The sequence below is a fragment of the Cardiocondyla obscurior genome, linkage group LG06, assembly GCF_019399895.1.
Source record: "Cardiocondyla obscurior isolate alpha-2009 linkage group LG06, Cobs3.1, whole genome shotgun sequence".
Lineage (NCBI taxonomy): Eukaryota > Metazoa > Arthropoda > Insecta > Hymenoptera > Formicidae > Cardiocondyla > Cardiocondyla obscurior.
In genome coordinates, this window is record NC_091869.1 from 5,818,263 (window position 1) to 5,845,548 (window position 27,286).

General features: G+C 40.3%; 3 protein-coding genes and 1 long non-coding RNA gene across 6 annotated transcripts; 2 read left to right on the top strand and 2 right to left on the bottom strand.

Annotated features, from left to right (window-relative positions):
* Window positions 1–149: 149 nt before the first annotated feature.
* Window positions 150–5,029, top strand: LOC139103199 (probable inactive tRNA-specific adenosine deaminase-like protein 3). Of its 2 annotated transcripts, none has more exons than XM_070657662.1 (2): window positions 150–445; window positions 2,412–5,029. In XM_070657662.1, the coding sequence occupies exon 2, from the start codon at window positions 2,420–2,422 to the stop codon at window positions 3,638–3,640; it is 1,221 nt and encodes a 406-aa protein (XP_070513763.1). In that variant the 5' UTR covers window positions 150–445; window positions 2,412–2,419; the 3' UTR covers window positions 3,641–5,029. The 2 variants fall into 2 exon arrangements, with proteins under 2 accessions (XP_070513763.1, XP_070513762.1); XM_070657661.1 differs by lacking the exon at window positions 150–445 and adding an exon at window positions 459–1,659.
* Window positions 5,030–9,434: 4,405 nt separating this feature from the next.
* On the bottom strand, window positions 9,435–11,432 carry LOC139103223 (uncharacterized). The gene is made up of 2 exons (XR_011545845.1): window positions 11,225–11,432; window positions 9,435–10,585 (listed from the first exon to the last, which is right to left on the bottom strand). It is a non-coding gene; the product is annotated as an uncharacterized lncRNA (long non-coding RNA).
* Gem (transcription factor CP2 like gemini) lies at window positions 10,005–24,597 on the top strand. 2 transcript variants are annotated; one of them, XM_070657613.1, is made up of 12 exons: window positions 10,005–10,142; window positions 10,391–10,613; window positions 12,272–12,419; window positions 14,251–14,331; window positions 15,781–15,987; window positions 16,090–16,234; window positions 16,632–16,868; window positions 16,945–17,193; window positions 17,273–17,349; window positions 21,710–21,962; window positions 22,258–22,708; window positions 22,788–24,597. In XM_070657613.1, the coding sequence occupies exons 1-12, from the start codon at window positions 10,005–10,007 to the stop codon at window positions 22,835–22,837; spliced, it is 2,259 nt and encodes a 752-aa protein (XP_070513714.1). In that variant the 3' UTR covers window positions 22,838–24,597. The 2 variants fall into 2 exon arrangements, with proteins under 2 accessions (XP_070513714.1, XP_070513715.1); XM_070657614.1 differs by having other exon boundaries at window positions 16,656–16,868.
* Window positions 24,440–27,186, bottom strand: LOC139103210 (nucleolar protein 58-like). Its single transcript, XM_070657683.1, has 3 exons — window positions 26,576–27,186; window positions 25,505–26,434; window positions 24,440–25,253 (listed from the first exon to the last, which is right to left on the bottom strand). The coding sequence occupies exons 2-3, from the start codon at window positions 25,779–25,781 to the stop codon at window positions 24,670–24,672; spliced, it is 861 nt and encodes a 286-aa protein (XP_070513784.1). The 5' UTR covers window positions 25,782–26,434; window positions 26,576–27,186; the 3' UTR covers window positions 24,440–24,669.
* Between the last annotated feature and the right edge of the window lie 100 nt (window positions 27,187–27,286).

Below are 27,286 nucleotides of genomic sequence, written 5' to 3' on the forward strand. Positions count from 1 at the left end.
GTCTATCATTTGTACAAAGTCATGTTAAATATCCGCGCGTTATCACGGTGGAATTCGGATATTCCACAAGGCTATTTTTTTTTAATTTTATTTCGGCGGCCGTGACCGACTGGCCAAGAGTTTCTGACGACCGATGACCGAGGGTATCCCTGCCTCCGCGCTAGTTCGTCGTCTCGTCGGCAGTGGTCACGGCGGTCGCGAGCTTCGCTGATAAACAGCCGCACAGTGCCGCACAGTACACGCCACAAAGAGTCACACGAGCTGACGCGAGCCGTCGCGAGCGAAGCGAGCCAGTGTCTCCGGTGTGCAATTCTCACGTGTGCTCTCGCGTGGTTTCCGGTTGTCGTTCTGCGTGCCACGATCAACGTGCATTCCGGTCGACTGCTGACCGTCTGGAACTCGGAGGGCAGTTAGGGCGTGTTTCATCTCCATCGCGAAGCAGCAGGTAAGGCCTTCTCGAGCGCCGAGTGCGCATGGTGAGCACGTGGAGCGTCGCGACGCCGACGCGACGGCGTCTGCGAGCGTCGGCCAAGCCCGACGACGTCACTCCGACGTTTTGTGACCCAAGGCCGCGTCCGGTCGGTCCGGAGATTTCCCGCTCGCGTTCGAACGGCGGCCTCGTTCTCGCCGTGGCCGAGGGGAAGGGCGTCGCGAGGGGGGGAACCTTCAATTTTTCCTCTGGAAAATTTTGCGGCGGCGCGGCGGAGGCTTCGCTCGCTTGCCGCCCGTTTTCCGATTACATAAGGATCACGCTTCACGAATGTGCGATTGCGGGACGCCATCTTGCACGGGCGGTGCGAGTCGTGCGGGAATTTGAATGCGCTGCGTCTGCAGAAACGACCGACTCGACGTGCCGCTCGATCCGCACGGCGGAAGTAAAAAGAGAAAGATTTTGTAAATAATCTGCGGGTTTTTTTTTAAGCGAAGCGGGAGGAAGGCAAGCTGACATCGCGTCTGCGATTTATGCTTTCTTTTTAGTTTGTCGAAAACGACGAGTCTTCGTCTCTCTGAATTGAGGTTAGTTCCTTTTTCGTGACTTACTTTTGGGCCTCGGGGGGACTATCTTAATAGCACCGTGACAAGTTGAATCCATGCTCGCCGCGCTAATCGCAGAAAAAACACGGCGTAATCGAAAAATTCCTGTAAACATAAAACAGATTAGATTATAAACCGATAACGAACGTCTTTTTATTGCATGCGATATAGGAGACTGTTGCGGAGATCCAGAAAGCGAATCTGGATGATAAATCAAAGCCCAGGTGATTTTATACGCAAGAATGTTAAAATATAACAATTGAAAAAGAAAATAAAACAGAAAAAAAACAAAAAAACAAAAGACTTGAGTCTCGAAGACGTGAGTAGCATATTAAAGTACCTTAACAAGTTCTAATTCACATAAACTGTTTGTTGAAACAATGTTAACAATTAAGTTGAAAAGAGACTATATTTTTGGCTTCTCTCTTCCTTTAGTTACCTCCTTGAGCCTCCTCCTTTGAGCTTCTTCCTCCAGTTGGATAACACTTCTTGGAACCTGAAGTTTTTCAAGTTTTTACCTCAAAATACCTCTGGGATATAGAAGATGAGTGATTATCTATCTATCTAGGCTATCAGACGGCTGATATATCATGCAAAGTAATTTTCCAGTGGAGACCGGCACCCGTATGTATCCACAGATACTCTATGTTCTCGGAAAACAGATATTTTGCGTAGGAATTTGTGATTTCGCGGTATTATCTATCAACCATGCAACGCATATCTTTACTGCGGCTCTGCAGGTTCTTGCATAGAACAAGTTACACAACGTAAGACCTTTGCATAGGAATTTATTTACGCGAAGAGGGGAAAAAATATTGCAAATTAATAGGCGGTTACGGCCGTGTTATTAATTTATATTATTTTTCTCTCAATCTCTGACGTGCATTCGTGATATTATGAAGCATTTCGCGCCCCTCAGTATTTCACGCGTCTCGCGCGTGTGAAAAATACACCTGCTGGTATTTTCAAGAATATTTACACGAGGATCAAAGATTTTCGTCGACGGAGATACCACCGCCTAGATGTAATAAACTGCGCTATCTTCGGCAATTAAGCGCTTACGACTGCGTCAAGACATCGCTTACGCACAGTTCAAATTAAAGGAAACTTTACTTCGAACTTCGGACTTTTTAACGCGATTGTCTCGTTTATTTCCCGCGTGGACGGCGATATTATACAATTGCGTCTAACGCCGACAATCGATCCGACCGTGGCCCAACTTGACAGCAATTTAGAATCGCTTTTGTTCCTCTGTGAAAAGATATCCCGAATGTAACGCTGATCACGATTAATATTTAGCCGGCGCCAGCTTGCTTTCGCCGAAATATCACCGCCAAAAAGCCCACAGACGATAAGTGAAGGCGGCGTCTTTTCAGGGCGGAAGATGACGTCGAAAAATGTCAAGGCGCGCAAGACGGAGACATCAGCTAGAAGCTGGACGGCAAAACCGATCCTGGGATCGGATTTCACGGAGGTTCCACCGCTGCAAGAAGTCTACGTCGGCGTTTTGAAGCAGCGGCAAGATTCCTCCGCCGCAATCAAGAGCATATCTACCATTCTGCCGGGATTTGCTCATCTCAAGCGTTGCTCCAAGGGGAAACTGCTTCTGGCTCCGCTTTACTCGGATGACGTTCCTCTTGACGAAGCTCAGCTTAAATCCCAGCTGAAGGAGAAAGGATTTGATCTCTTCTTGTTGGAAGAAAACTTTCAGGTGACGAAAGTGCCGGCTAAGGCGCCTCGAACGAAGTTACAGGCCAGCGAGGCTTCGAAGACCTGGCCAGTGAACTTTCATCCCGATCAGATGGTGGAAAGTCTGATCGACGGTTCGGTTTTCGACGAGGGCTGCTTGGACGCGATCGAACGAGTCATGGCGCTGGTAATAGAGGCCGCAAAACTGGAGGCGGTTGGCGACGAACGTTGCACTGGCGCGGCAGCGATCGTCGATCCCGAAGACGGAAGGATCTTAGCGGTAGCTGCCGCGAGAATCGACAAGCATCCCATGTGGCATGCCGCCATGCTGGCGGTGGATCTGGTTGCCAGGCTTCACGGAGGAGGTGCGTGGAAACTGATCGACGAAAAGAGCAATGAAGCTAAGGGACGAACGCAATACACGTTCGATGACGAAGAGACGGAATCTGTTGAGAACCGAGGCTTGGAGAGACTTAGAAGTATCAAGAGAAGATACGAGGAGGAAACGCCACTCTGTTATCCGGTGTCTTTAGCGTCGCTTCAGCTTCCGACCCAAACGTCCTTTGAGGCGCAAGTCGCGCGGAAAGGGCGAAAAGATAACGGCGCCAGGACGGAGAGCCCGAAGAGAGGAGAGAACGATAATAGCGCGAAAAAATCCGGACCATACCTCTGCACGGGTTACTGGGCATTTTTGCTGACAGAACCGTGTTCCCTGTGCGCCATGGCGTTGCTGCACTCGAGAATCGCCCGGATTTTTTACGGCACGGCCAACCGAGACGCCGGGGTTCTAGGCTCCAAGGCGATTTTGCATACATTGCCCGGATTGAACCATCGATATCGAGTCTGGAGCGGAATTCTGGAGCAAGAGTGTCAACAAGCAGTGGAAACCATCAATACTCGTAGAAATCGCGGCTGAATAGTGGTTCCATTGCGAAAGGTAGTCGTTTTAAGCAGCAACAAGCATTTTCAGGCGCCACAGTCTTAAAAAAATAACGGGAAATTAATGCACAGCCGGACAAAATGAAAGGACATAGCTCAGGATTTAGTTATTGATATCTTCTGCTTTTTTTAATAACTTCTCACATGTTATTTATACGTTATAGAGATATTTTTTGATACGTTATCTCTTGCATAACACATCGTGCATTTTCTCACCTGATATTGCAAAGTAATAAATCCATTCTAGTGAAAAAAGCGTAGTCGTAACATTCATCGACACAATTGTCTAACTTAATACATGTTACAGAATTTCTTTTGCGATATCACTTCGAGAACGGAAAAAAAAAACATATAGTATTTAAAACGTTTTGTGGAAAATTTTATTAAGAAAGTGAATTATTTGTACATTTATTAACGATAAATTATTTCTCGATCACCGCGCAACTTAGATACTTGCATACTGCAACCGGTTTTATCATTTCAATCGAAGGCGACACGGCGCAAAAGACTGCACATGGCACGAACGTGCGTTCAGCCATAATGGGTCTCGATATATGCGTGGCCTTGGCGGCGTGCATGTGCGTCTGCATCTTGGTGTGCACGGCGAATTAACACTTGTGTTTGTTGGCACATACGGCCTGACGTTCGATCGTTCCCCGAAGATTGTCAAAATCATATCTACGTTCTTTTTTTTTTTTTTTTTTATCTTTTCTTTTCGGCACAAATAGGACCTGAATTATTTCTGTACGAGACACCGTGGCCTGTTTAGAGAACTTGACTCGAATTGCTACTAATAATTGGACTATTGTATTTGTCGATTAATTTGTTACACGCAACGTAATGACAACAGGTTTGAGTGCCGCGCTTTAGCATAGAGCAATTAATTTCGCGCGCATAATTGTAAATCACCGACGTGATTTATGCGCTTTGCGCTTCGTGACGACGACTCGCTTAATTTGCTTAAAAAGGAGCAAATAATCATGTTTCGCTGCGACAATAATATACAATCTTATTTGTCGGTTATTCTTTATTTGATTTTTTTCTTTTTTCGCACGGATTGCTCAGACACGTCCGCCACAATTATCTCCCGGCGAGAGATGCTGATAATGAGCGAAAATCGACGACGAATTTGCGAACATGCCTTGTAACGTATTGCCAAAGCACCTGGCGTAATGACACGTTGTAATGTGTAGTTTTATTTACACGTCGCCGAAATTTGGCAGATTTGACGAATGTTGCCGTCCAACTTAATCGCGTACAGCTCACGATTGATAATACAGTTTAATGACACCTGCGGGCACACGACGCAGTCTGTAGAAAATGATAATAATTAAAAGACATTTGTTTAATGTCGTTATATCAGCAACTAGCATGCAGCGCGTTTTACACATTCCTATAAATGGATATTACGCATTTTTTAATCGACGACGCCAAGTAGAGATAGTTTGAATAATGATGTATGTTATGACAGTACCATTATATTTTAGTCGCATGCACAAGTGACGTATAATCGAGCATTATTTTATCTTAGCTTAAAAATATTAATAATTAAAAATAAAAAGTGATCTTTTGTTCTCATTATTAGTTTCTAATATTAAATATTAAGAAAGAAATTCTGTTTGTGTAACAGCTTGCTAATATTTCACGCCAAATATCTAGGATTTTGATCATTTTTTGTATTTAAATTGGCAATTTTCGAAATTAAATAAATTTTCCGTACTTTTTATATAAAATAAAAAATTATGGTGCTCATAACGTACCGCTTTGTTTGCTGCGAACCGAAATCGTGACTCATTATGATAAGCTCGGACGAGCTGAAGCGATTGTGGTCGTTGATCTAGAAGAAATACGGATGCAAAGTACAAGGCAACATTATACAACGAAATAAGTATTAATAGGTGGCTGATTAAAAAAATAGCTGTTAGGTTTTATTTTTTGTTAACATTATTGAGTGATTATTATTTTATTAATTTGCAGTTTTTACATTGCAGATATTCTAGTGTGAATTTTATACGCTAAATGAGATTCTAAGATGTTACAAGTGAAGCGTATCTTGATGCTGTGGGTTCTGAAGAACCGTATTATTTTGTATGATTACATGATTGAGATAAGACGCTACCTCCAGTACATCGCTTTACGGAAAACGCGAAAACTGTGCCACACTAATGGAGATAATCATCATTTTCTACAAAAGATTTGCAGAATCGAGATTTTCTTTCCTTTGTAGTAAGCGAGCGCTTCGCGTTCTAGGAATTATTTGAGTCGCCACGAAGCGGAAAGTGAGTACGCGATGGTGACCCTGCGGATTGACATCGATCAACGAAACTACAGCTGATCCATTCCGAAGCGGAGTTGCTCGATTGTAAATGAAAAGAAGAGAGAGTGGTGCGAGAGAGGTGGACGTGATGCAAACGTCGCGAGCTACGGATATAAGACGGGAAAGGCAATGCCATGTTTATTTAACAATCGGCGAAGAGAATTGCCGAGGAACGACGAGCGACAATTTTACAGAAAGTATTACGCGGTTCTTATGCGCGAGTGTGTGTGAAAAAGCTTGGAAGAGTGTGCTCCATATCACGCATATGGCATATTACGTTAATTTAAAATGTAGCGTACAACGAAAGTTGTGTCAAGAGCGATACAAATGAATACTTATGTAAGCTCCTTAGTCAAGCTTGTTTCACTATCAATAGTGAGGTCATGAACATCGTTGTCGCTTTTCTTGTTTCAGACTTCTTCCGTCAAGTCGGTGCTGTAACTTGCCGAGGAAAGAGCACACGGGCCGGAGTAGTTCGCGGTAAATTGAGAAAGATAAAACACGCACGACAAACAGCGCGAGATTCTCTCGGCAAACAGAACGCGGTCCGAGCAGAAGCTGCGGCCGGAAAGCAACGTCAGGAGACACTCTTTGAACAGCCCGGCACGTGGCAGGCGCTGACAGACACATCGGCACCGGCGCCGTGACGTTCAGAGGCGGGACAAAAGAGATTCGAGAAGCGGGAATTGCCTTCCTCCGGATAGCCGCGTAGAAGGAGGAGCCTTCGAGGTCGTGCCGTGCGAAAAGCTACGATATCAGAGATAACGTTTCGAAACTAATTAATCCGCGTGGCAAACAGGCTTGTCGCTCTCACGGCGTGTCTGTCGGAACGGCACTGGCAGTCGTCGTCGTCTGCTACCAGTCGCAAACTACGTCGGTTTATAAACTATTACGGCTGACGCGTCATCGAACGTCTTACATCGGAGAACATTCGTAGACAGCCGCGAGAATTGCTAGTGTTTTCGGCAACGAAATACGTAACTTATATTTCGCATTTCTTTTGTAATAGCATTGAGACTAAGATAAGTAGCATCTTCGATGACGTGTTAGCTGATAACTGATAAGTACAAATAAGCTACTGGGAGCTGCTCCCCTTCGAACCGCGCTCTGCACCAGATAAGTCAAAGGCTGAGCGTTTTTGAGGTAAATTGACGGACAAGCCGAAACCTGCAACTGGTAGATTTAAAATTTAATTTCATCGCAACGCAACGAGGAGTACTGATCTTCAGGTGGCAAACTGCGAATTTACAAGACGACGTGATCAGCGCGAGACAACGCTAGAGGATAAAGGAAACGCGTCTCGTTGATCAGCGCTGAGTGGCTCCAATTGAGAGTCGACCCTCAAGAGTGGAGTCTATTGGCCAAGCTGTTAATTCCTTGAAGCACGATTGTAGTGGATCACCCAGTGGACATTCCAGAGTTTGTGTCGGGAGCGTAAGGCAATCTATTGACCACCGTCTTGCCAGCCGGACTTCTTTTCTCACGAAAGTTTCCGAACTCTGTATCTCGTTTAGAAAGGAAGAACTTAATCGCCCGTCGATTTTTTGTGACGAGCGTATCGAACAGTTCGGAAGAGCAAGGAGGAAAACATTCGATAGACTTGAATCAGCGAGATCAAGAAGTCATCTTCGTCGGTGGTGATTAAGTCTTGAAACAACGGAACACTTATGAACAGAATTGCAAAGTGCTTCTCGGTATTATCTTGAGGATTCACGTGGAATATTGTGACCACACTCAGGATCACCGACGACTGAATGGCCCATATTTATTGGCTATTACTCTTTGAAAGACTCTGGTAGTGTCCTTTCGCGCGACAACACGGCAAGAACGCAATATTGAACAAGAGAACAGCGCGAATATCGCAGAAAGGGTTGAACCCCTTTGGTCCCAGCAGCTTTTACCTCGTAGAATTTTTTTGGGAGAATCCGAACTCCCTCTCACCACACGGAAGATTTCGAGCGTGGTAGACGAAACTACAGCCTTTGCTGACGTCATCTACGAGAAGCCTCGTTCAACCTCTTCGGACTAGATTCTTTTTTCAGACGGCACCATGGAGCAGAGGATCACGAAAATGTGGTGATAAAGGTCGGGCGGAGGCCTCCAATACCTAAGACACTATCCAGTGTGTGAGCCATAGTCGTTAGAAATCAATTGAAGCGTCGTGCCTGCCCAAGAATTTGGGCATATCTGAAGATTGGAGTCTCAAGTTTTGCGAAAAGCAGCTTTCTTTCGACAAGGATGTCTTATTTTTAACGCCGAAACGACAACATTAACGGCGGTACAGCTGATCTGATCTAAAGAGGCCTTACAAAAAAAGTTTCAAAACAAGTTGATTTCTCGTAGCCACGAGATCTTGATAAGATAATTAAGGTATGTCATACCTGTCTACATCGGGAGTGTTTCTGGACCTGCAGAACTGACGATCTCTTCTTCGTTACAAAGACGTTTTACTTTGAACGATTCTGATTTGCGGTGGAGGAGACATCAAGGAACCAACATCAAACGTTGAAACATTTAGAAGAAGGTTTGCACAAGTTGTAATATTAAAAAATGTACATTAATTTTATATGAAAAGAGTTTTAAGAAAAAAAAGAAAAAAAAAACTGCCGTTACGAAATGATACAATTCGTAGAATATTATTTTACAACAAATCAAAATTGCTTTGTTATGTAAGAGGGAATTTAATTGCAGTTATGAAACGTCATGCATTATCTATTAACTCTTAAAAGCATGAAACAATTAGAGATTATTATACGCAAAAGATCGATTATCGCGGAACCGCTTCACGCTTTTGCGTTACTTATAATTTCAATTAATGTCAAGCAGTAGCAAACTATTCTCAGAAATAGCTACAGACTTTGCATTACTTAAAACATTTTACGAATGTAATAAATACGTTTTCATTAATCACGGAACATAGAAGTAATGATTAATGAAAATAAACATCGATCGATCAAATGACTAATCAATGTGGATTATATTGAATGAGATGAATTTACGTTAAATATTCGTTAAAACGCTATAAGGATTTAAAGAAATAATTTTAAAATGATACATCTTGTAAAAATTATTACATCCTTATGGTTTTTGTGAAAATTCTTTTTATTTGTACATTATTAATTATTAATCTTGGTATTTTATTCACGTACTGTTAAAAATTATATGTTATTTGCTGTAACAATTTATTTTGAGAAAAACCACGTCGAGTGTCTTCTTTTTTTTCTAATAAAATGTTTTCGATTTGCAGGAGAAGGTTTCCCGCCGAAACGGCAGCAGAGCTTTGACACAACTAGGAACAAGATGCGTTGCAGCCAAGGTGTGGCGATGGTATTCGAGGACGCGTTCGTCGTCTTTTCGCGTTTTTTGTCCCTGAAGTCGCGAGGCTGCGCACTCTTGGAAACACACCGGCAACGTGAGACCACCGGCATCAAAAAATTGTATAATAGTTTCTTCGTGATGTTCTAAGAGTGGGTGGATTGGAACACGTACTCGGCCCAGATAACCACCGGCGGTCGGGTGATGCACCGTGCGTTTCCGGGCACATCGAACACCTGGACCAAGGAGTGCCCGCAGGGTGGACGTGCAGCACGATCTGCAACAGGCACGACGAGCACACGCGGTGGAATTAAGTGACTTGAAATCACCGCCGAAAATGAGGATCACCAATCCAGTGATTTGAGATCAGCGTGAGCTTGTCGCCTCTTACAGATTTGCCATTATTGAGGAACAAAAGCCATGAAATTTATTTTCGCATATACATATATAGCGTGTAAAATTGTAAAGTTGTAAATCGTGAGTTAACAAGTTGCCTTCGTCTTTACGTCCTTGAAGAAAGTAATCTTTTGGCGCTGGAGATTCGATACTTGCCGACGCAGTCTTTTGAAGGGCAATACATTGTAGATCTGACACTCAGGATTAGTATATAGATATTCATGCTGTCTGGAAATTGCCTCAGATAGAATCGTTAGTGTCACATAGATTGTAGACATTTAATCTGACCACGTGTGCTCGGAGAAGCTGCTGAATGGAGCTGCAACTCATGATGGACAGCGGCGCAGAGACTTTACACGGAACGATGTGGTTCTCCAACACATCCCCGTCATACGAACAATTATCACCGGTTCGTCCAAACAGGTGCGACATTGCAGCCGCCTCTCAACAGGTACGTGGAATAAATTATCTGTTTCGTTTGTCAGATTCATTCTAATAAATTATGCATACTTCGTTAAACTGCATACTTTACATTGTTTGTATTTCTACTTTTTTCTCATTATTTTTCTTATACATTGTTTCCTATAATTCATCAATTTTAAAAGCAGCATTTTTTTTGCTGTAAAAAAAACTTTTTTAATTCTAGTTTCGTTTTACGTGATTACATTCTGAATATACTAATGCAAAATTTTATTGCAGACCGCAACAGGATATCACAGTCCGCCAAATTCTTTATGGCAAGATAAAAACAACTCGCCAAAAAACTCATCGATCGGCGATCAGATGCATTTGAATGGTGGCTCACCGCAGCTTTCATCTTCCGGATCACCTCCGAATTGTGAGCAGAACAATTTGAAACGCCGTTCCACAGAACCGTTGCAGCATATCACGGAACTTGAAAAGAAGCATGTTAGAAGAGACGGTTAGTATAATTTATTTTCTTTTTATCTACATATAATACAAACGATATTGTAATTGTTCTAAACAATGGATTATTATTATTTTAATTTACAGAAATTTTTATTTATTAAATTTAAAACGTAAATTTTAATTATATGCCTTTCTTAAACTTTTGCAGTATATTATCTGATGTGAATGGAATAAAAATGCAAGCTGCAATCTTGCTTTAAAATTTCTTTTTAATATTAAATGTCATTTTCTTTTGCAAGATATATTTGCATAGAGTATAAAGAATATATTGCTTTAAATGTGCAATGGCGTCAAGTTAATCGTTATTATCATGAAACTGTAGATTTATCTTCTTAAAGGTCGCAACCAAACGACCTCTTGGACACTGTCGTAGCCACGAGTTTCACTTTGTTGTTTAGTACCGAGAGACTTTCTCCGTTAAGAATTGTCTACATTATATTTCCTGTACTTTAAACTTTTAAAAAATTAAACTTTTTTGTGATAAGTTCACTATCTCTTGATACAAGTTTATGAAAAGAACAATAGTCATTCTAGAAGTTCACTAATATTGCACTAAATTGTTTCTGCAGTAAAATTAAAAAAAAAATGTCTAATGAATAGTACCATAATTAATTTATCCAATGAAATAGCACAACAATCTCGAGCAACTTAATATCACCGTTTAACTTTTGTACGCGGGAAGTTACTTGGAAAATCAACGAATACTGAAGATTGCTCGGGACTGCTGAGGCGATATTCGAATGTTGTTACTGTTAATTAACACCCAGCGATGACGTGTTATGTCGAATCGAGTGACGTTGCTTTGAAGAACTTGTCAAGACTGATCGGCGCACTTCTGTGCTCTATCTTCCTACGTCCGACGCCTTTTCGACCACGTGGTCGCTGATAACTCGTGTACACACATGCACGCAACATATCACGCAGATATTAGCTTGTTCAAGCAAAGGAAGAGAGAGATAGAAGAAGGGAGAGAGAGTGAGAGAGAAAAAGAACTAAAGAGATAAAGAGAAAGAGAGAGAGAAGTCTGATACCAGTTCGCCATACTGGCGGAACTTGGTGAAGGTATACGCACGTAGTTTTGGTGGTGTATTCCTGCCCGGGTACGATCTTCGTCACGGCGAAAATAGGATGAAGTGGTGTGAGATCGACAGATCGAGGGTGTCTCTGCTGCAAAGTAGACATTACTCCCCTATCGCCAAGGGTCGGCGCCGTCACGTCATTCAAGAGACGAAAGATAGGCCGGGCGAGATGCATCATCAACTTCACGTTGGTTACAACAGTGCTCAAGGCGGTACGATGACGTGTATGAGAAGAATTTAACACTGTGTTAATTACTTGAGATAGTAGCATGTGGCACTCGAAAAAGGAAACGGTGAAACGCAATAAAAATGCCGAAACAAAAAATAGTACAGATTGTTACAATAAATAACGTTTAGAAAATAGTGCAGAAATTAAATTCTTTATTTGAGACTTGTGTGAACTTTATCTTTAAATTATAGAAATAATACTGTTCTTGTAAAAATTAAGAAATATTTATTGCTAATATATTGTATAGATATTATAGGAATTAAGAAATTAATACATAAGTAAGAAATAAGAACAAATAGGATAACGCTGTAAAAACTTATATTTATTTTCTGTATTTTTTAGGATCCATCGGAAGCAATGGCTCTGGTCAAGGCTGGTCTACGCAGGTGGAGGAACTCGCGGAGCACCTGGCTGCTGATTTCGACGGCTCGTTATCTGCTCTCGCCGCATCTGATCTTGCAACGGCCGTCGCCTCCTACACTAATATGAGGTAAGCAATATTTGGATGTATACATATTTAGAGAAATATGAAAGAATTTATTTTTTAAGTGGCCAAACTATTATGCAAAGGAATAGCAAATTTAATTTCTGTAAAACCTCCGAAGAAAAACTAATTTAACATATTAATTAAGAAATAGTCGTTATTGCAGATGTAGATAATTTTAATAAAATCTAAAAACTCGGAAATGTTTGCCAATGCGATCGAGTTCGTGGTCGGTATCATAGGTTTCTGTTACCGAGATTAAAGCATATGAAACGGCGGCGAATTGATTCAGAAATTCAATTAAAACTGGCCAAAGTTTTTGAAATTACATCGCACCGGCGACATGGAACATTCGGACCAAAAATAAAAATTCAAATAACGCTTTTACATATGTATATTTTGTAACATTATTTCTTTTTCATTTAATGATCCGCAGTAAATTTGTTCAGTATTTTATACCGCGGCTGCACTAATAATTGACAGATGCAACTTTATACAGCTTGAAAGGTGCGCCTTGTTGCCTTAAAAAAAATTCCGTTAAATAAAAAAGACAAAAGTCTTGCGCGTCGGGCTGTTGACTTGGCGTATCGCGAGTATCAGCTGATCGTCCATGTGTACGTAAACGTGACGGAGTTATTACTCGCCCATGAATGAAGACGTCGAGTACTCTTCGCGTGGTTCGAACCGGTAAGGAACCGGCTACTGTGCCAGTTTGTAGGTGCACATATAACTGGTTTATTCTTAGCGGCGTACCTCTTAAGAGTTTTGAGCCGCAACTTATATCTGCACCCGCAAGATTCGTTGCATTATTAGTCAAATCGAAGAAATTTCTAGCAAGTTATACTGTTTCGAGGTGTTCCATATTTATCTAAATATCGAATAAATTATTAACTTTAATAAGGAAAGTTTAAGAAGTGCAATATGTAAACTAAAAACCAAATTAAATTAATTTAAATTAAATTAAAATAGTTGTAAAATATAAAGATATTTATGTATATATTTTAAATTATGAACATTCATAAATAAAAGTAATAATATACACTGCCATACGATTACTCGAAAGCGAGATATAAAATTATCTAAAAGCAATTTTTAATCCGCGTCACTTTTAGTATCTTGTTTTGATAACTGTCTATAAAAATTCTGTCTGATATATTCTTACGCTTCAGTATCGTTTCTTGAAGATTACAAGTGTTTGTGATTCGTAGAAATTTTCTGCCACTTTTACTTGAAACTAAATTTTTCCAACGAAGTGATTATTTTCTTATAAGAAAGGTATGCAACAGTATGCAAAGCCTGGGTGAGTAGTAGTTCAATGAAATTTATTTGCATTTCGGTGGAGAGCTTATCTGCGACTAGAAAAATCAGATATTTAAAGATTACAGCTATGAAGGAGTTTATTTATAGAACGGACGTGTACAATTTGTCCGGCCACCTTGCGCCTTGCGCGCACGAGTTGTAAATAAATTTTGGTTTTCTCAATTCGGTATCGGTAATATTTCACGCTGATTAAATCCGCCTCACACTGAACTAGTTCATTCCGGTTCGCGCTGACCTTACTGACTCACGACATTTATCGTAGCGGTTCTCAAATTAATCTTTCTTTATCGCATTTGCGTCTATTATTCGTGAAACTCACACGACAACCATATAAGATCTTATTACCGTTGAAATTTTCCAAAACGTATATTAAAACAAAGTTTTAATACAATTAATAATTAATATAATATTTTAAAAGTTACAATAACTTCTAGTACATTTATATTCCTGTATATTAACTGAGATTAGAGGAAGATTATTTAGAAAATCTTATACGTTATTGTTTCTTTTTTTTCAGTGAGGCCCTCCTCACTCTGCCATCATTAACAGTCTTCAAGCAGGAGGCGCCATCGCCAGAGAATCAGCATAACAATCCCAAGTAAGTGGCCACTGATTGTCGCAAAAGTTCCTTTATCAGCAAATTATAAAAATTAATTAAAGACGTGCGTATTTTTTAAATTTATTTTAACAGCACGTAGAATCATCTTGTCTATCTCTTTTAATTTAAAAAGTAAGATCATCTTCATCTAACACTGTTTATTTTTAGCAAACGGGTAGAAGCACGCGGTGTCGATAATCGTAATTGGCGTTGTTATAATTATCGCAGCACGAAGAGCGTGACGTCTATCTTCTTTACGCGGCCAGGGTGAAATGAGGGTGAAAAGTATTCCGAGCGGAATTTGCCACGCGCGGCTCCCCCGCAAAGACACGGTCGCAGATAAGACGTATCGTTTACTCCCGTTCCCATCGAGAGAACCAGCCGTTCGCGCTCGGACTTCTCGCTTATTCTTGCTCTCTTGCGCACGGGTTTATCACACGGCGTGCGTTTTGCTCCGCGGAGTCGAGATCGTAAACTTGGAATCGCTGACCGATCCATTATTTCGTTTGTGCGTGTGTGTGATCAATGTAGAGACAGGGAGGGAGATGCTCCGAGTGGAATAGACTAAGATTTTTTGCCGCCGATGACGCAGTGAAAGAAACGCCAGCACGAGAACGAAATAAACTCAATCTCGTGATTAAAAATGAAAGGAAGGATTATGTTTATATATATATTGACTTCCGAGTCTCAGATAACAAGAGTTTAGAGCCGTAAAATGCTATCGGCAAAGTGACGAAGTAACTCGCGCTAGGTGTACTTTCACTCTCCTTTCGAAGAACCCTGCGGTCCTCCAGGACTCACTTTACGCGGCGATCGAGAGAAATCTTTTTGCGCAAATTCAAGCTTGTTATCTAGAACTGATCGTCCGATAAGCGAAAAAGCGGGGAGAGCCGCCGGCGCTGCCGTACGAATCGCGTGGGATTATCATATCGATGCGCAACGAGAGGAAGATGAAATCGCGAAAGGCCGGCTTGTGATCACGTTGCTCTCTACGCGCAGCGTGAAATAGATCGCGAGAAATACATTTAGAAGGCGACGGAATTGGGAATAGCTAATTAAACGAATGACGAAATTGGCCTGACGGACACATTCTCTCTCGAAGTTGTTTGTCGGTTGTAATTATATTCCTGCGAGTGCCGTGTTGAAACCGTTGAATCTTTGCGTATATAAATAATAACGAGTTCTCGACGATTGTGCTCTCGGATTTATGCGTGCCGGGCTGAGTGAACATTTCTTCCGAATGCTGCCGGAAACCAGAATGAGAACACCCGTGGATTTAAACGTCTCGCCGTCACTTTTCTTTAACTTATAGTGAGTGGCGCTCGGTAATAGCCGCGAAACGTTCTATCCGCTTTTTAAGTACAGAAACCGACGCAGCGTTATGATAGTTTGGCGTGGCTTAAATGTTTCTTTTTAACTCAAGACACTGATTCTTATGAATTATTTCAGTTTAAACCACGTGTCGCAAAGGGCGATCAACGTTGCACCACCCAGTAATGGAAACGTTGGCGCCGTCGAAGCTGACAGTAATAACAATGGACAAACCAGTCTTCACCAACTGTTGTATTCTCCTAACGAGGAATACCCACCGACTTCGACTGCAGCGAACCACGTTTCCTCCTCCCAGCAGGGAAACGAGTTGAACGAGGATTGCCGGTGCGTTATTAATTAATTAATTAATTAATATATAAAAATAAACGTCATTTAATTATTTCTTTTTTATGAAATAACGAATTATATCACAAATTTTTTTTTCAGTTTTCAGTACGTCTTAGCAGCTGCCACCAGTATTGCCACTAAGGTCAATGAAGAAACGCTGACGTATCTGAATCAAGGGCAATCGTATGAAATCAAACTGAAAAAATTAGGTGACTTGTCCGCCTACCGCGGGAAGATTTTAAAGGTACCTAATTGCATCTTTGTAGACGAAAGAACGTTATTTGGACACTTTTAATGTTTGGGTAGCGGCATCTTACAAAACGCTTTAATAAACTCTCATGAGGTAGACAAGCGAGCTCATGCTGGTGCAGAGTAGTCCGGTGAACTGTGGGTTTCTTTCAGTCTGAAAAATATAGCAAAATAACACGAAAGTAGTTTACAATTTTATATTAATTTCAAACTTTGTAATAAATTGTATAACTAATAACGCCAAAGTGTATGGCTTTTGCAAGCTGATGTAGTTGCAAATGATTTAATTCGTCAATGTCGGAACGCTTTAAATCTTAAAACATGAGCTCTTGGCGTGTTCTCGACGTTCGAAAGATGTGAGTCGCCCAAACGGTGCTACAACGTCTCTGTAGGGACATCCGACTTTTCTGTTCCAGTCAACAATTCGCATCTGCTTCCACGAGCGACGGCTGCAATACACAGAGCGAGAACAAATGCTAGCTTGGCAACGCGCTAGGCCAGGAGAGAGACTGCTGGAGGTTGACATTCCTCTTAGCTACGGTATGGTGGACGTTTGCCAACCTTCGCCGTCCAACAATAGCGTGGAGTTTATGTGGGATCCGACAAAAGAAGTCGGCGTTTACATCAAAGTACGCCGATTTTTGCTAAAAAAATCCTGCTCTTTACTTTTCATTTTTTTATATTTTATTTGTGATTTGTGAATAGGTTAATTGTATCAGCACGGAGTTTACACCGAAGAAACATGGTGGCGAAAAGGGTGTCCCTTTCCGAATTCAAGTGGAGACCCGGTTGCCGGGAGGACCCCGTCTACACGCAGCCTCATGTCAAGTAAAAGTTTTTAAATTAAAGGGAGCAGACCGCAAGCATAAGCAGGACCGCGACAAGATATTGAGACGTCCTCCCCATGAACAGGACAAGTATCAGCCCAGTTATGACTGCACCGTGCTCTCCGATGTAAGTCCAGGAATCCCGTTTCACGAACAAAATTTAATTAAAATTAATAAAATTGTTCTTTAATTTTTTTCTCTTGCAGATTTCCTTGGAGTCCTTATCGCCCTCAAACTTGCCAGCGCAAAATGGTGGAAGCCCGTACGCCTCAACAGATGCAATGTAAGTAAATTGTTACATCATTGATTTTTTTTTTAAATTTATTTCTAATCAATTGCGGTGCAAAGATATGTGGCAATAAATGAGGGACGGCAGCGTTAATTTGCAAGATTTGCAAAAATAAATTTAAACTTATCGGTACGTAAAGAGATATTTATACTAAACTTAAACTTCATAATTGTGCATTTAACAAAAAAGTATTAATAGTAGATTAAAATATCGCAGGTTTTATTTTTGTCATCTATCACTTTTAGTGCGCTGGATCGACTATCTTTGATGACAAAAAAAAAATCAACGAGGATTTTATTGTAAGCCCTGACGTCGCAGTGATTTATTTTACAAATAATAACTAGTCGATTCTGGATACAGCGGGTTTCGGGCAGCCGCCTAACTATAAGCGAATCTAAGTGGAGTAATTTGCGTCGTTCGACCGACTGTGCTTTCGTTGCTTCCCAAAATAACGGCGTTACAAGGGTTAGAACTATATGCGTTATACGCACAATTATATGGAAAATCAAACGTGTTATAATTTTTTTTTTTTGCGCCACGTTTAATATTCTATTATATAATATACTATAATTTGTAATCCGAGTTGCACAGCGAAATTTTCTGTTTAAATCAGCAAAGTTTCTTTTGATTCCTGCATTGTGTTGCATTCGAAATTCGGCGATTTGAGCTGAGAGTCATTCAATCAAGCAGGTCTTTGCGTCATGGACAATGCGTTGAGCCAAGTATCTGTTCCGTGGATATAAATAGCAAAATGTTGCCGATAAATTTGATTAACTAATGTCCATCGACGGTTGTTTTTACCTTCGCGGGTTACTTATATGTACATGTATAACCGAACGATCACCACGGCCTTCGCGATATTGCGACACAGGTAGAATTAAGTGTAAAGCGATGCGTAGTGAAAATGATTTTAAAGTCCTCACTCTTTTTCATTAAAGCGACGGGAAAAAAAAACAAAGATTTTAAAAGACGAAAAGTGAAAACGAGAAACAAAACTGCATAATTTCTTTTTGAGAGAAAGAACAGTTTTTTTTTTATTTTTATTTTATTTATTTATTTTTTTTTTATTATCACACTTTATCAAAGTAACGATTTGATAAAGAGCTCTCTGCAGTTTTCGATTGTATCAGAACTTGTTACGCCATTGAGTTTGTTCTCTTCACCTGTAACTGGCTGCGCCAGTTCAGAGCTTATCGCTCACCGCGTTGGCAGGAAAAAGATAAGCTGCGAACTAGCGCGGCCAGTTTAGCTGGAAAGAACAGGCCAATTGTCGAAGCTATGTGTCTACTTGGTGGGAGTTTATTTCTGGTGAAGGATAGCGGCGGCGGTTATGCCTTCGTTAGGAGTTCGCTTTGCTGGCGAACGGAAGGTGGGGGACGCGGAGGTAAACGTCGAGTATCGCCGCCAACAAACTGGCTTGAACTGGCGCGAGCCGGTGTCCCTGTCTCCACCGGCGACGACCGCTCGATGGAGGGGCCGGTTGAAGAAACCGGCGAGAAAGAGAAGCGAAGGGGAAACGGTGGCGAGCCGCGAAAGAACGACACGCGAACGAATTCAGAACGCCGTATATTGCGCGGTGCCGCATGTCGATTCTCGCAAAATTTGTTCGGGCCGCGACGAAACTGGGCTTCGTGCGATCGTAGTTTTTATCGTAGCGCCGTCAGGCTTTCGCCGGCTACATCAGGTACTCGTCTCGCGGGCGAACGGTGGACGGTGTCGTTCGAAGTGTCATCTTGCTTTCTACGTCTGGATTGAAAACTGACCTTCCAGCTCGTGCCGCAGCCGCAGCCTTGAATCTCTGGGAAGAAAGTAGTCGTGCAGACGCTCAGTTGCACCGCGTGTGTGAGAACCGGTACCGCAAGCCAGCGTAAATAGACTGCTCGCGTTGATGTATCCCAACTGCATTGTAATCGAGGGCGACTTGGTACTGCGCTGTCTATTGAACAAGTAACTATCTCTCCGTTTATCTGCAACCAGCCGACGGTTAATCATGCAATAAAAACCAGGTTGTCTGCGACGGAAGCTCGAGGCAGCTGGTGTTTAGTGTTCACCACGTGTGATGTATCGAACGGCCGTCTTCGGCCGATAGCGATCTATTTCGAGCGCGATTAGACGTCGGTGAGGTATCTCGTAAGCCGCACAGTTCAGGAATGCCCTCGTTCACCGTAGAAAATCGACCTGCGAAGTGCACGCGAGCTGCAGCTCCAGTTACATCGATTGGCGGCTTTAGCCTCGTGTTGGCGCGCGATATCTTGGCCATTTACGTGCTCCTGGCGCGTCAGGATTATCGCCTCAGATGACGAGCAGCCTCGCCGCCAAAAAACTGACACCAGGGCGGTTAAACTGAGTTTTGCAATTAAATCATGTATTTTTTTTCTCAACTGGGAACTCCTCAAGCAGTGACGAAGAGACTGTTTTGAGAAGCCAGAAGCAAGAAGGATCCAGCCTTTAGCTCCGGAAGGAGAGAGAAAAAAAAAACACACAAGAAATTGCGCATATATTGCTCATCGGCAAGTACCGATCGGAATTAATTGCGCAAATTGAAGAACGCTAATTGTTTACGGGTTCCAGCGGCATTGAAGTCTCCGCGGAAGAAGAGACGGACTCGCACGAAGCGAGAATTTCCCGGAAGAGGCAATAAATTAACTGCATTCCATACGTTCAAGTGCTTTGCGAGGCAATAGACAACCAGGCACGCACATGCGGTGCTATAATTAGGTCCGATGCAAAGCGCCGAGAAGATAAACATCGCCGGCTCGCGGATACAAAGTTCACTCCTCTTATAGAGGTACACCGGACGAGTGGCGGGCAAACGAAGTCCGTCCCGTAAACGAGAAGGCACAAAACCGGTTGGTCGGACGAAAGAAAAGAAAAGGACTTTTTTTTTTTTCTTTTTTAAGAAACTCAAGCAGAGCTCCGCTCTTCGGTTCCCCGCGAATTATCGCGCAATCCGGCGTGTTTGCTCGGCGCACGTGACGTGGAGAGGAAAAAGGAAGAAAAAAAGAAGCAAGAAGATACGAGGATTTCAGCTCGGAGGGAGCCGAAGGTCAGAGGAATTTCGAGAGACTTCGCCAGCGACGAGAGCGACTAGCAGTATCCGGTTTGCGGCAGACAGCCCGACCGACTCGAACTAATCCTATCTGCACGAGTGGAGTCGCGCCGGGGCTTTCTCTATCACTTGAAGCCGCCGAAGGACTTCAGTTGCGCTGCGCCACGCGAGTTTATCAAGCGTTTACCAAGCAACGTGGGATTTCTGAATATCGCGCCTCCGGAATATCAATTAATTTGTGAATTATATCTCGACCAGCCGCGCTAATCGGCCGTCCAATCAAGCTGATAACACAGACTGGAGATTCGGGAAGGGTGTCGCGCCAACATCGACCACGAATGGATGAGAAGACGCTTGGAGAACGGTCGGACGTTCGAGCGTGCGGGTGCACCACGTTTATGAATGAGCGCGTGAAGAGCCGGAAGAAGGCTTTCAAGGAGAAGAACGACTTGCCGTAGAGAATTCATCTCGTCCCGGTCACCGAGAGTGCACACGTCATGAATCGCTGGGACCTGAAGAGTTGCTGGTCGATCAAGCGGCCGCGTTACCCGCTTGACCAGTTCGTCACGCTGCTCCTGGAACACGAGGTGGTCGTGAGCGGTGGCCCACCGCACGTTCAAGTCGTGGCCAAGTTCATCCACGCCTTACTGAATATGCGAGTCAAGAAGGGATACGTAATGCGAGGCGGACTAGTCAGCCTCCGGATAAAGAAGCGCTGGACCACGAAGAGACTTGACGGTTGCGATAAAGTCAAGCTCACGATTTGTTTGAAAGGGCATTCTGCGTAAGAGTTTTCTATGTTTATGAGGATGTTAATAATTTAATTTTTTTTTTTTATTAAAAATGATTTATATTAAAATGTGGATAAATAATAATTAACTCGAACTTACTAAAATTAAAATTAATATGTTGAGAGTGTCTAAAAAGAATACTTTCACACTTGGAGTTTCGATTTTAATTTTAATTTATTGCTACAATCGAAATTATTTTGGTGCCAGTCTTTATCTCGAATATTCTCGCTTGCATCGTTTCCTCATAAGATTATTCAACCAAGCATATAAGTGTCAACGGTCAAAGATTTATGTTGCATGCACAATTAAGAAGACAGATAATCTTTAATTCATCAACGCTTTACGACGTGCCACACGCTAACGTCTGTAGGTTTTTTTTTAACGTTCTGCGTAAACAGAAAAGTTTCCATATACTAAAAATTACTTGACAAGTTTTACTGTAGCTATAAGATTTTTTTTAATGTTTATTTAAGGATTATTAATTTTCTTTCTATTGTTTTTTTTTTTTTTTTAGATCACCGCAAACTCGCGCAACCGTCGGCGGCAGTTCATCTCCCGTCGTCGCCCCATTGGCACTTTCGGTCTCCAATTCTAATATCGCGCCGCTGGTCCCGGCCTCAGACGCTGTGAAAGAAAACGTAGGAACTGCACCAGCCTTGCCGTCACCCGCATCCATACTTCCAGATCAACCCTGCATTGAGGCCGATGCTAATTTAGCCTCACACAAATCCACTTCCTCTCAGCAGCTAATTGAGTTCATGAAAACAGTAAAGATCTTTGTTACTGAAAGTCAATCGATTCTTCAACTTTAAGTTGTTTTTGTATCGACGTAAAACGTTGACGGATAAATATAATGCATCGCGTCATGTCATTACGTAACGAAGCAGTAATTCGTTTCTCTATCTTATCTCGTATCGAGTCACAATGTTTTCTTGTGGAAAGAAACGTATCTTTTCTAGTTATTGGGGATACTAAAAACAATTGTAAAAGAGTGTAGAATTTGTTGAACCCAATCGATCCGTATCGCTTATCTCAGTTAACATTAGTTTATAAATTTTGTAGGGTACGCCGTACCTCGCCGAGTTGCCGCCTGACGCAAATGCCACACAAACAACCGCGTGGCTCCGCGCCAGCCGGTTTAACGCGTTTGAATCGACGTTCGCGAGTTTCTCTGCTTCGGACATCTTGCGCCTATCCCGGGAGGATCTCATCCAGATATGCGGCGTGGCCGACGGCATTCGGCTCTTTAACACGCTACACTCGAAGGCGCCAACCCCGAAGTTGACCCTTTATTTCTCCCTGGAAGGCAACGGCGCGCTCTGGAGAGTAGCCTACCTTGACAGCCTGACGAGCACCGCGCTTACAAACAAATTGCTCAACGCTCTAAACTTGCCCCACGATCGATTACACTCAGTACTGTTCCTAGGACCACAGGGTATACACGTATTGGTCACCGACGAACTGGTAGCGAACATGAAGGACGAGAGCATGTATCTCGTCGAGACTATCAAAGGTAAATTTTTTTATTACTATTTTATTTAAAATTTAAACAGAACAAAATCGATTAATAACGCCTCATATATTTCTTTCAGATTCAACTAGTGAGCGTTACAAATTATTAATCAAGTCAAAAATAATTTAAACGCATTATTTCTGCAAATTTTGTCTTTTATAAAAAGAGGTAAAAACGAAGATGAAAGATATTGTGAATGTATAATTATTATAGTATGGTGTCACATAGAAAAAGCAACATATATTGCTAATTTTTAATTACTAACAAGCCAATTAAGATCTCGATGTGATTAATAATTTGGTAATCAAAAATGATTACTGCGCGATGTACATAAATTTACTAAACGATTTGAGGTATTATAGTTGTACAAATAATATTAATTATATCAATATATCATGCCATATCTGCTAGATAATTATTAAAAATACGCAGAAAAGTGGCGTATATATGCAAGTGCAATATTTTTTTTATGTCTAAGCATTTTTCAGTTAATAATTACTGTTATTGTATATATCATGGAAGCATTAAACTTATTAAGTTTGTAAGTACTAAATGTATGCTAAGTGAATTTATACTAATAAGTTACAATACTCGATAATTTTGGGTGACTCTTTTAATTTATAATTGTACCCGTTAGAGAAAATAATGTGATTCGATTTTTTTTATAGCAAATTTATATGTTATTCTATCCATTATCATATATTTACGCTAGAAATAGCTTTAATGATAACGAAAATGTATACACATATGAGATTTTGTACATTAGCACGTTTGTGCCATTTGCATATTTTAAGGTTATAAATATCTCAAATTTACAGTAATTATAAAAAGCATATTTTTCCAGACGAATGTGGAAAAGCGTGAAATACAAGATTTGCAAAAGATTTTGATGATTTTGTAAGTCGAATAATTGACGGTGGTTTGAAAAAGTATTTAGTACAATAATTTAATAAGATAGTATACAGAAGTAAGCAATGATGAAAGAGATTATATAGAAAGAAATACGATTTATACATCACTTTTAAGTACATTTTATGAAAACGATCTATGTGCCACCCTAAAAATAAGGTAAAATTTTTATTTTGTATATAATTGTTACTGTTTTTGTTGTTTAACATATCTTGTTTAAAATAGGTCTAAATCCTTTTGCTTTAATAAACTTTAGACATGTTGATATTCTTATTAAAGATAAAATAACATTCTTTACGATAACGATATTTTTATAAATTAAAATTAATACAATTGAATGTTACAAAGTGTACGAAAATTTTGAATTATAAGAAAATAATTTTGATGTTTTTATTAATAATATGCCTAGACATATTTGATAAGTATTTGAAATAAGATAGATACATAGTACGAAACTATATCCTCATTTTTTTAATGCAAATATTATGGTATATGGGAAGAAATGGGATTTTTTATTAATATTTTTGAGATTTTCGAACTTTTTAAATTTAATGAGATATAACATTTGAAGTTACGATTGTATATAGGTTCTTTATACACTGTAATACTAATTTTATACGAACATCAGCTTATTATATGACAGCTACTGACTGTTAAACAATATATTACTTTATTGAAATATTAATTTCCATGTAAGAATGTGAAATAACACTTTAAAATGTGACGAAGAAAATTGAGAATGCTCATTGCGATTTCGTCGCAATGACGTGAATTATAAAAAGTTGAAGTTTGTACCATATTTACAAAAATATATAACATATGTTACTTGATAATACAATTTATTTTATTCTGTTATAATTTAACAGATAGAAAACATGTTGATATTTTGAGAGCGAAAATACGCATCTTTATCTTGTTGTATACCTCATGAAATTTTTAAGACAGTGAAATGGCACAATAAATATATTTCTTGATGCCAATTATCTTTTATTTCTCAACATTGATTAATTTGTTTAAAATACGCTTATGATAAAGGATACATTTTTAATCTATTATGAGAATTTATCGTCTACTTGCCAAAGAGGTTCTCTTTTTTGTTCCTTTCCTTTTTTTTGTTTTTTTGCATTTTTTTGTTCGTCTTTTTTCGCTTGTAACTCTTTTTCCGCTTGTTCCTTTTCTTTCTTTTGTTCCTCTAAGTTTTTTTTTTCCTTATCTTTCTCTGGTTCGTGTCTTTTCGCTTGTTCCTGTTTTTCCGCTTGTTCCTTTTCTTTCTTTCGTTCCTCTTCTTTCTCTTTTTCCGCTTGTTCTTTTTCTTTCTCTCGTTCTTCATTCTTTCGATCCTCTTCTTTCTGTTGTTCCCTTTTTTTCGCTTGTTCATCTTTTTTCTCTTGTTCCTTTTCTTTCTCTTGCTTCTTTTCTTTCTCTTGCTCCTTTTCTTTCTCTTGATCCTTTTCTTTCTCTGGCTCCTTTTCTTTCTCTGGCTCCTTTTCTTTCTCTGGCTCCTTTTCTTTCTCTGGCTCCTTTTCTTTTTCTTGTTCCTCTTCTTCGTCTTCGTCTGAAGATTCGTCTTCGTCTTCGTCTTCGTCTTCTTCCTCTTTGTTTCCTTGATGCCCATATATCTTACGTACCAAGGCAACTGTAAAATTAAAATTATTTTATTATTAAATTATTTAAATTTCTGGAAAAAATATGAAAATGTCAAGAATGTCTTCAAATGTTTAATAAGAATTTGAAAATAATTAGATGCCCAATTTAATTATACGACCAACCGCTTGTTTCTATTATTACTGATGTATTATTTTGTAGCAAGATCTATTGTCTGTAACTTTACATTCTTATTATATTTTACAGATAGGATTGTACCACTGCAATATATAAAAATCATACCAAGTATAAATCCCATAGCTGATGCTGCAAACAAGACTAGGACAAAACAGGGCGTGTGATTTGCGATCCACAGCGGCACAAGCATTTTGGTAGGCAGCGACTTGTTCACAGCATTTTTCATTGCTTCAACTACCATTTTTTGGAACTCGTCCTTTTGGTTGTCATTCATCTGTCGATACTTCTTGAGTAGATTCCCCAGCCGTTCTTTCATCTCTTTCGATACAGGCTGATCGTACATTGGAGGCTCGAGATCTTCCTCACTAATCCTCATCGACATGTTGAAGAATAAAAGAGAACAAAGATTTAACTTAGAGAGGTCCGAAGGAGGTCCGAACGAATGCGAGACAAAAGTTATACTGATTCAACCCGATCAGATTCAGTCGTCAAATGAGCTCGGATTAGATAAGGAATAATAAGAATATATGCTGAAATATGATGCAAAGACCTTTCGACGTGGGGGCTTCACCTAACTTTATAGACTGATTACGCATACTCGATGAAAAAAAAATTTCTGCTTCACAGATTTATGAATATAAAATAATATTAATTCAATATCTTTAATAATCTATTAATCTGGCAGTCTTCACCGATTTTTTGTTTCAGACAAAAGGTACGAAAAGACATTCGTCCACCGTTTCAAACTCTTTGTCTGATACTTCACCTATATCATATACGACGCAATTCTATTTGCGTATGCATCTTTTCGTATCTTGTACTTATTCTTCATTTTATGTACAGACATTTTCAAAGTCATTCTGAAGACGACTCTTCCGAGGATTGCAGCCTCGGGCTTTCTAGGAAGCTCAGAAAACTCCTATAACAATCCTTAACATTGCTTGGCCATTTTAACCTTTGCTGAATTCTTTTCCTTGAAATACATCTTGACAGACTGGTCTCGACGCGAGTTATTATTCGTTCTCGGTGGAAACTCTAGAAATATACATAAAATTAACATATAAAATATAGAAATATTCAAACCTTTTTGGCGAATTTAAAACAAATTACAAATTAATAAAACTTACAATTTAAATTTAAAAAAAAATTGCAATTAAATATATAATAATTCTTTACTTTTTGTCTGTGACAGCGCATTTTTCTCGGTTTGGTTCCAAGAAGAGCTTGTATTAATTTCAGATATAGATACGCTGTACCGAGGACGTACAGATGCCTTCTTTGGCGTGCTCGCTGAAATCATCACAGATTTGATTAGTAACGTTTACGGATATTATATTTCTATTCGGTGTATTAAATTGGAACATATTGTTCACCACTGAGTGCACGTAATCAACATTAAATTATTTAATGCTTCGCAATTAATATTTTTGACACCGAATTAAAGTAATGCGTTCTTTCAGGCGTTCAAATTCAAGAAATAAATTTATCAGCTTATTTACAAACCTTTTCTTAGTCATCTTTCATCTTATTACGAGGTAAGCATATACCATATAATATAATACGTACCGTGCGTAGCTGCTAATAAATTCGAATAATTTATTTAATGGGAATGAGCCACGAGAAAATGGAAGTCTTTTATCCAATTATCTTAAAAGTGTTCTATTAAAAATATAATAAAATTGATAGTGGCTCAGCTTATATCTTGTTACAGATAACGTTCCCTCAACTGCAGGCATTACTACTGAAAAATTGAAAAATTGGCTGGTTGCTTGGATGTTAAGTAGTATTATAAGGAGTTTGGTTAGGTCTCTTTTAGTTCCAACGTATTCTGCTACGAGCCTTCACCGTCGCTAAGCGACTTGTGCAACACATGCCCGTGAGGTAGAA

Bases quoted from the DNA above. Each gene is read 5' to 3' on its own strand.
- LOC139103210 (XM_070657683.1), bottom strand. From the start codon at position 25,781: ATGTCGATGAGGATTAGTGAGGAAGATCTCGAGCCTCCAATGTACGAT. The intron at 25,254-25,504 runs GTATGATTTTTA...TTAATTTTACAG, and splicing joins AGCTATGGGATTTATACTTG to TTGCCTTGGTACGTAAGATA.
- LOC139103199 (XM_070657661.1), top strand. From the start codon at position 1,626: ATGCAAAGTAATTTTCCAGTGGAGACCGGCACCC. The intron at 1,660-2,411 runs GTATGTATCCAC...GCGTCTTTTCAG, and splicing joins TCCAGTGGAGACCGGCACCC to GGCGGAAGATGACGTCGAAA.
- Gem (XM_070657613.1), top strand. From the start codon at position 10,005: ATGGAGCTGCAACTCATGATGGACAGCGGCGCAGAGACTTTACACGGA. The intron at 16,235-16,631 runs GTACCTAATTGC...ACGTCTCTGTAG, and splicing joins ACCGCGGGAAGATTTTAAAG to GGACATCCGACTTTTCTGTT. The intron at 17,350-21,709 runs GTAAGTAAATTG...TTTTTTTTTTAG, and splicing joins TACGCCTCAACAGATGCAAT to ATCACCGCAAACTCGCGCAA.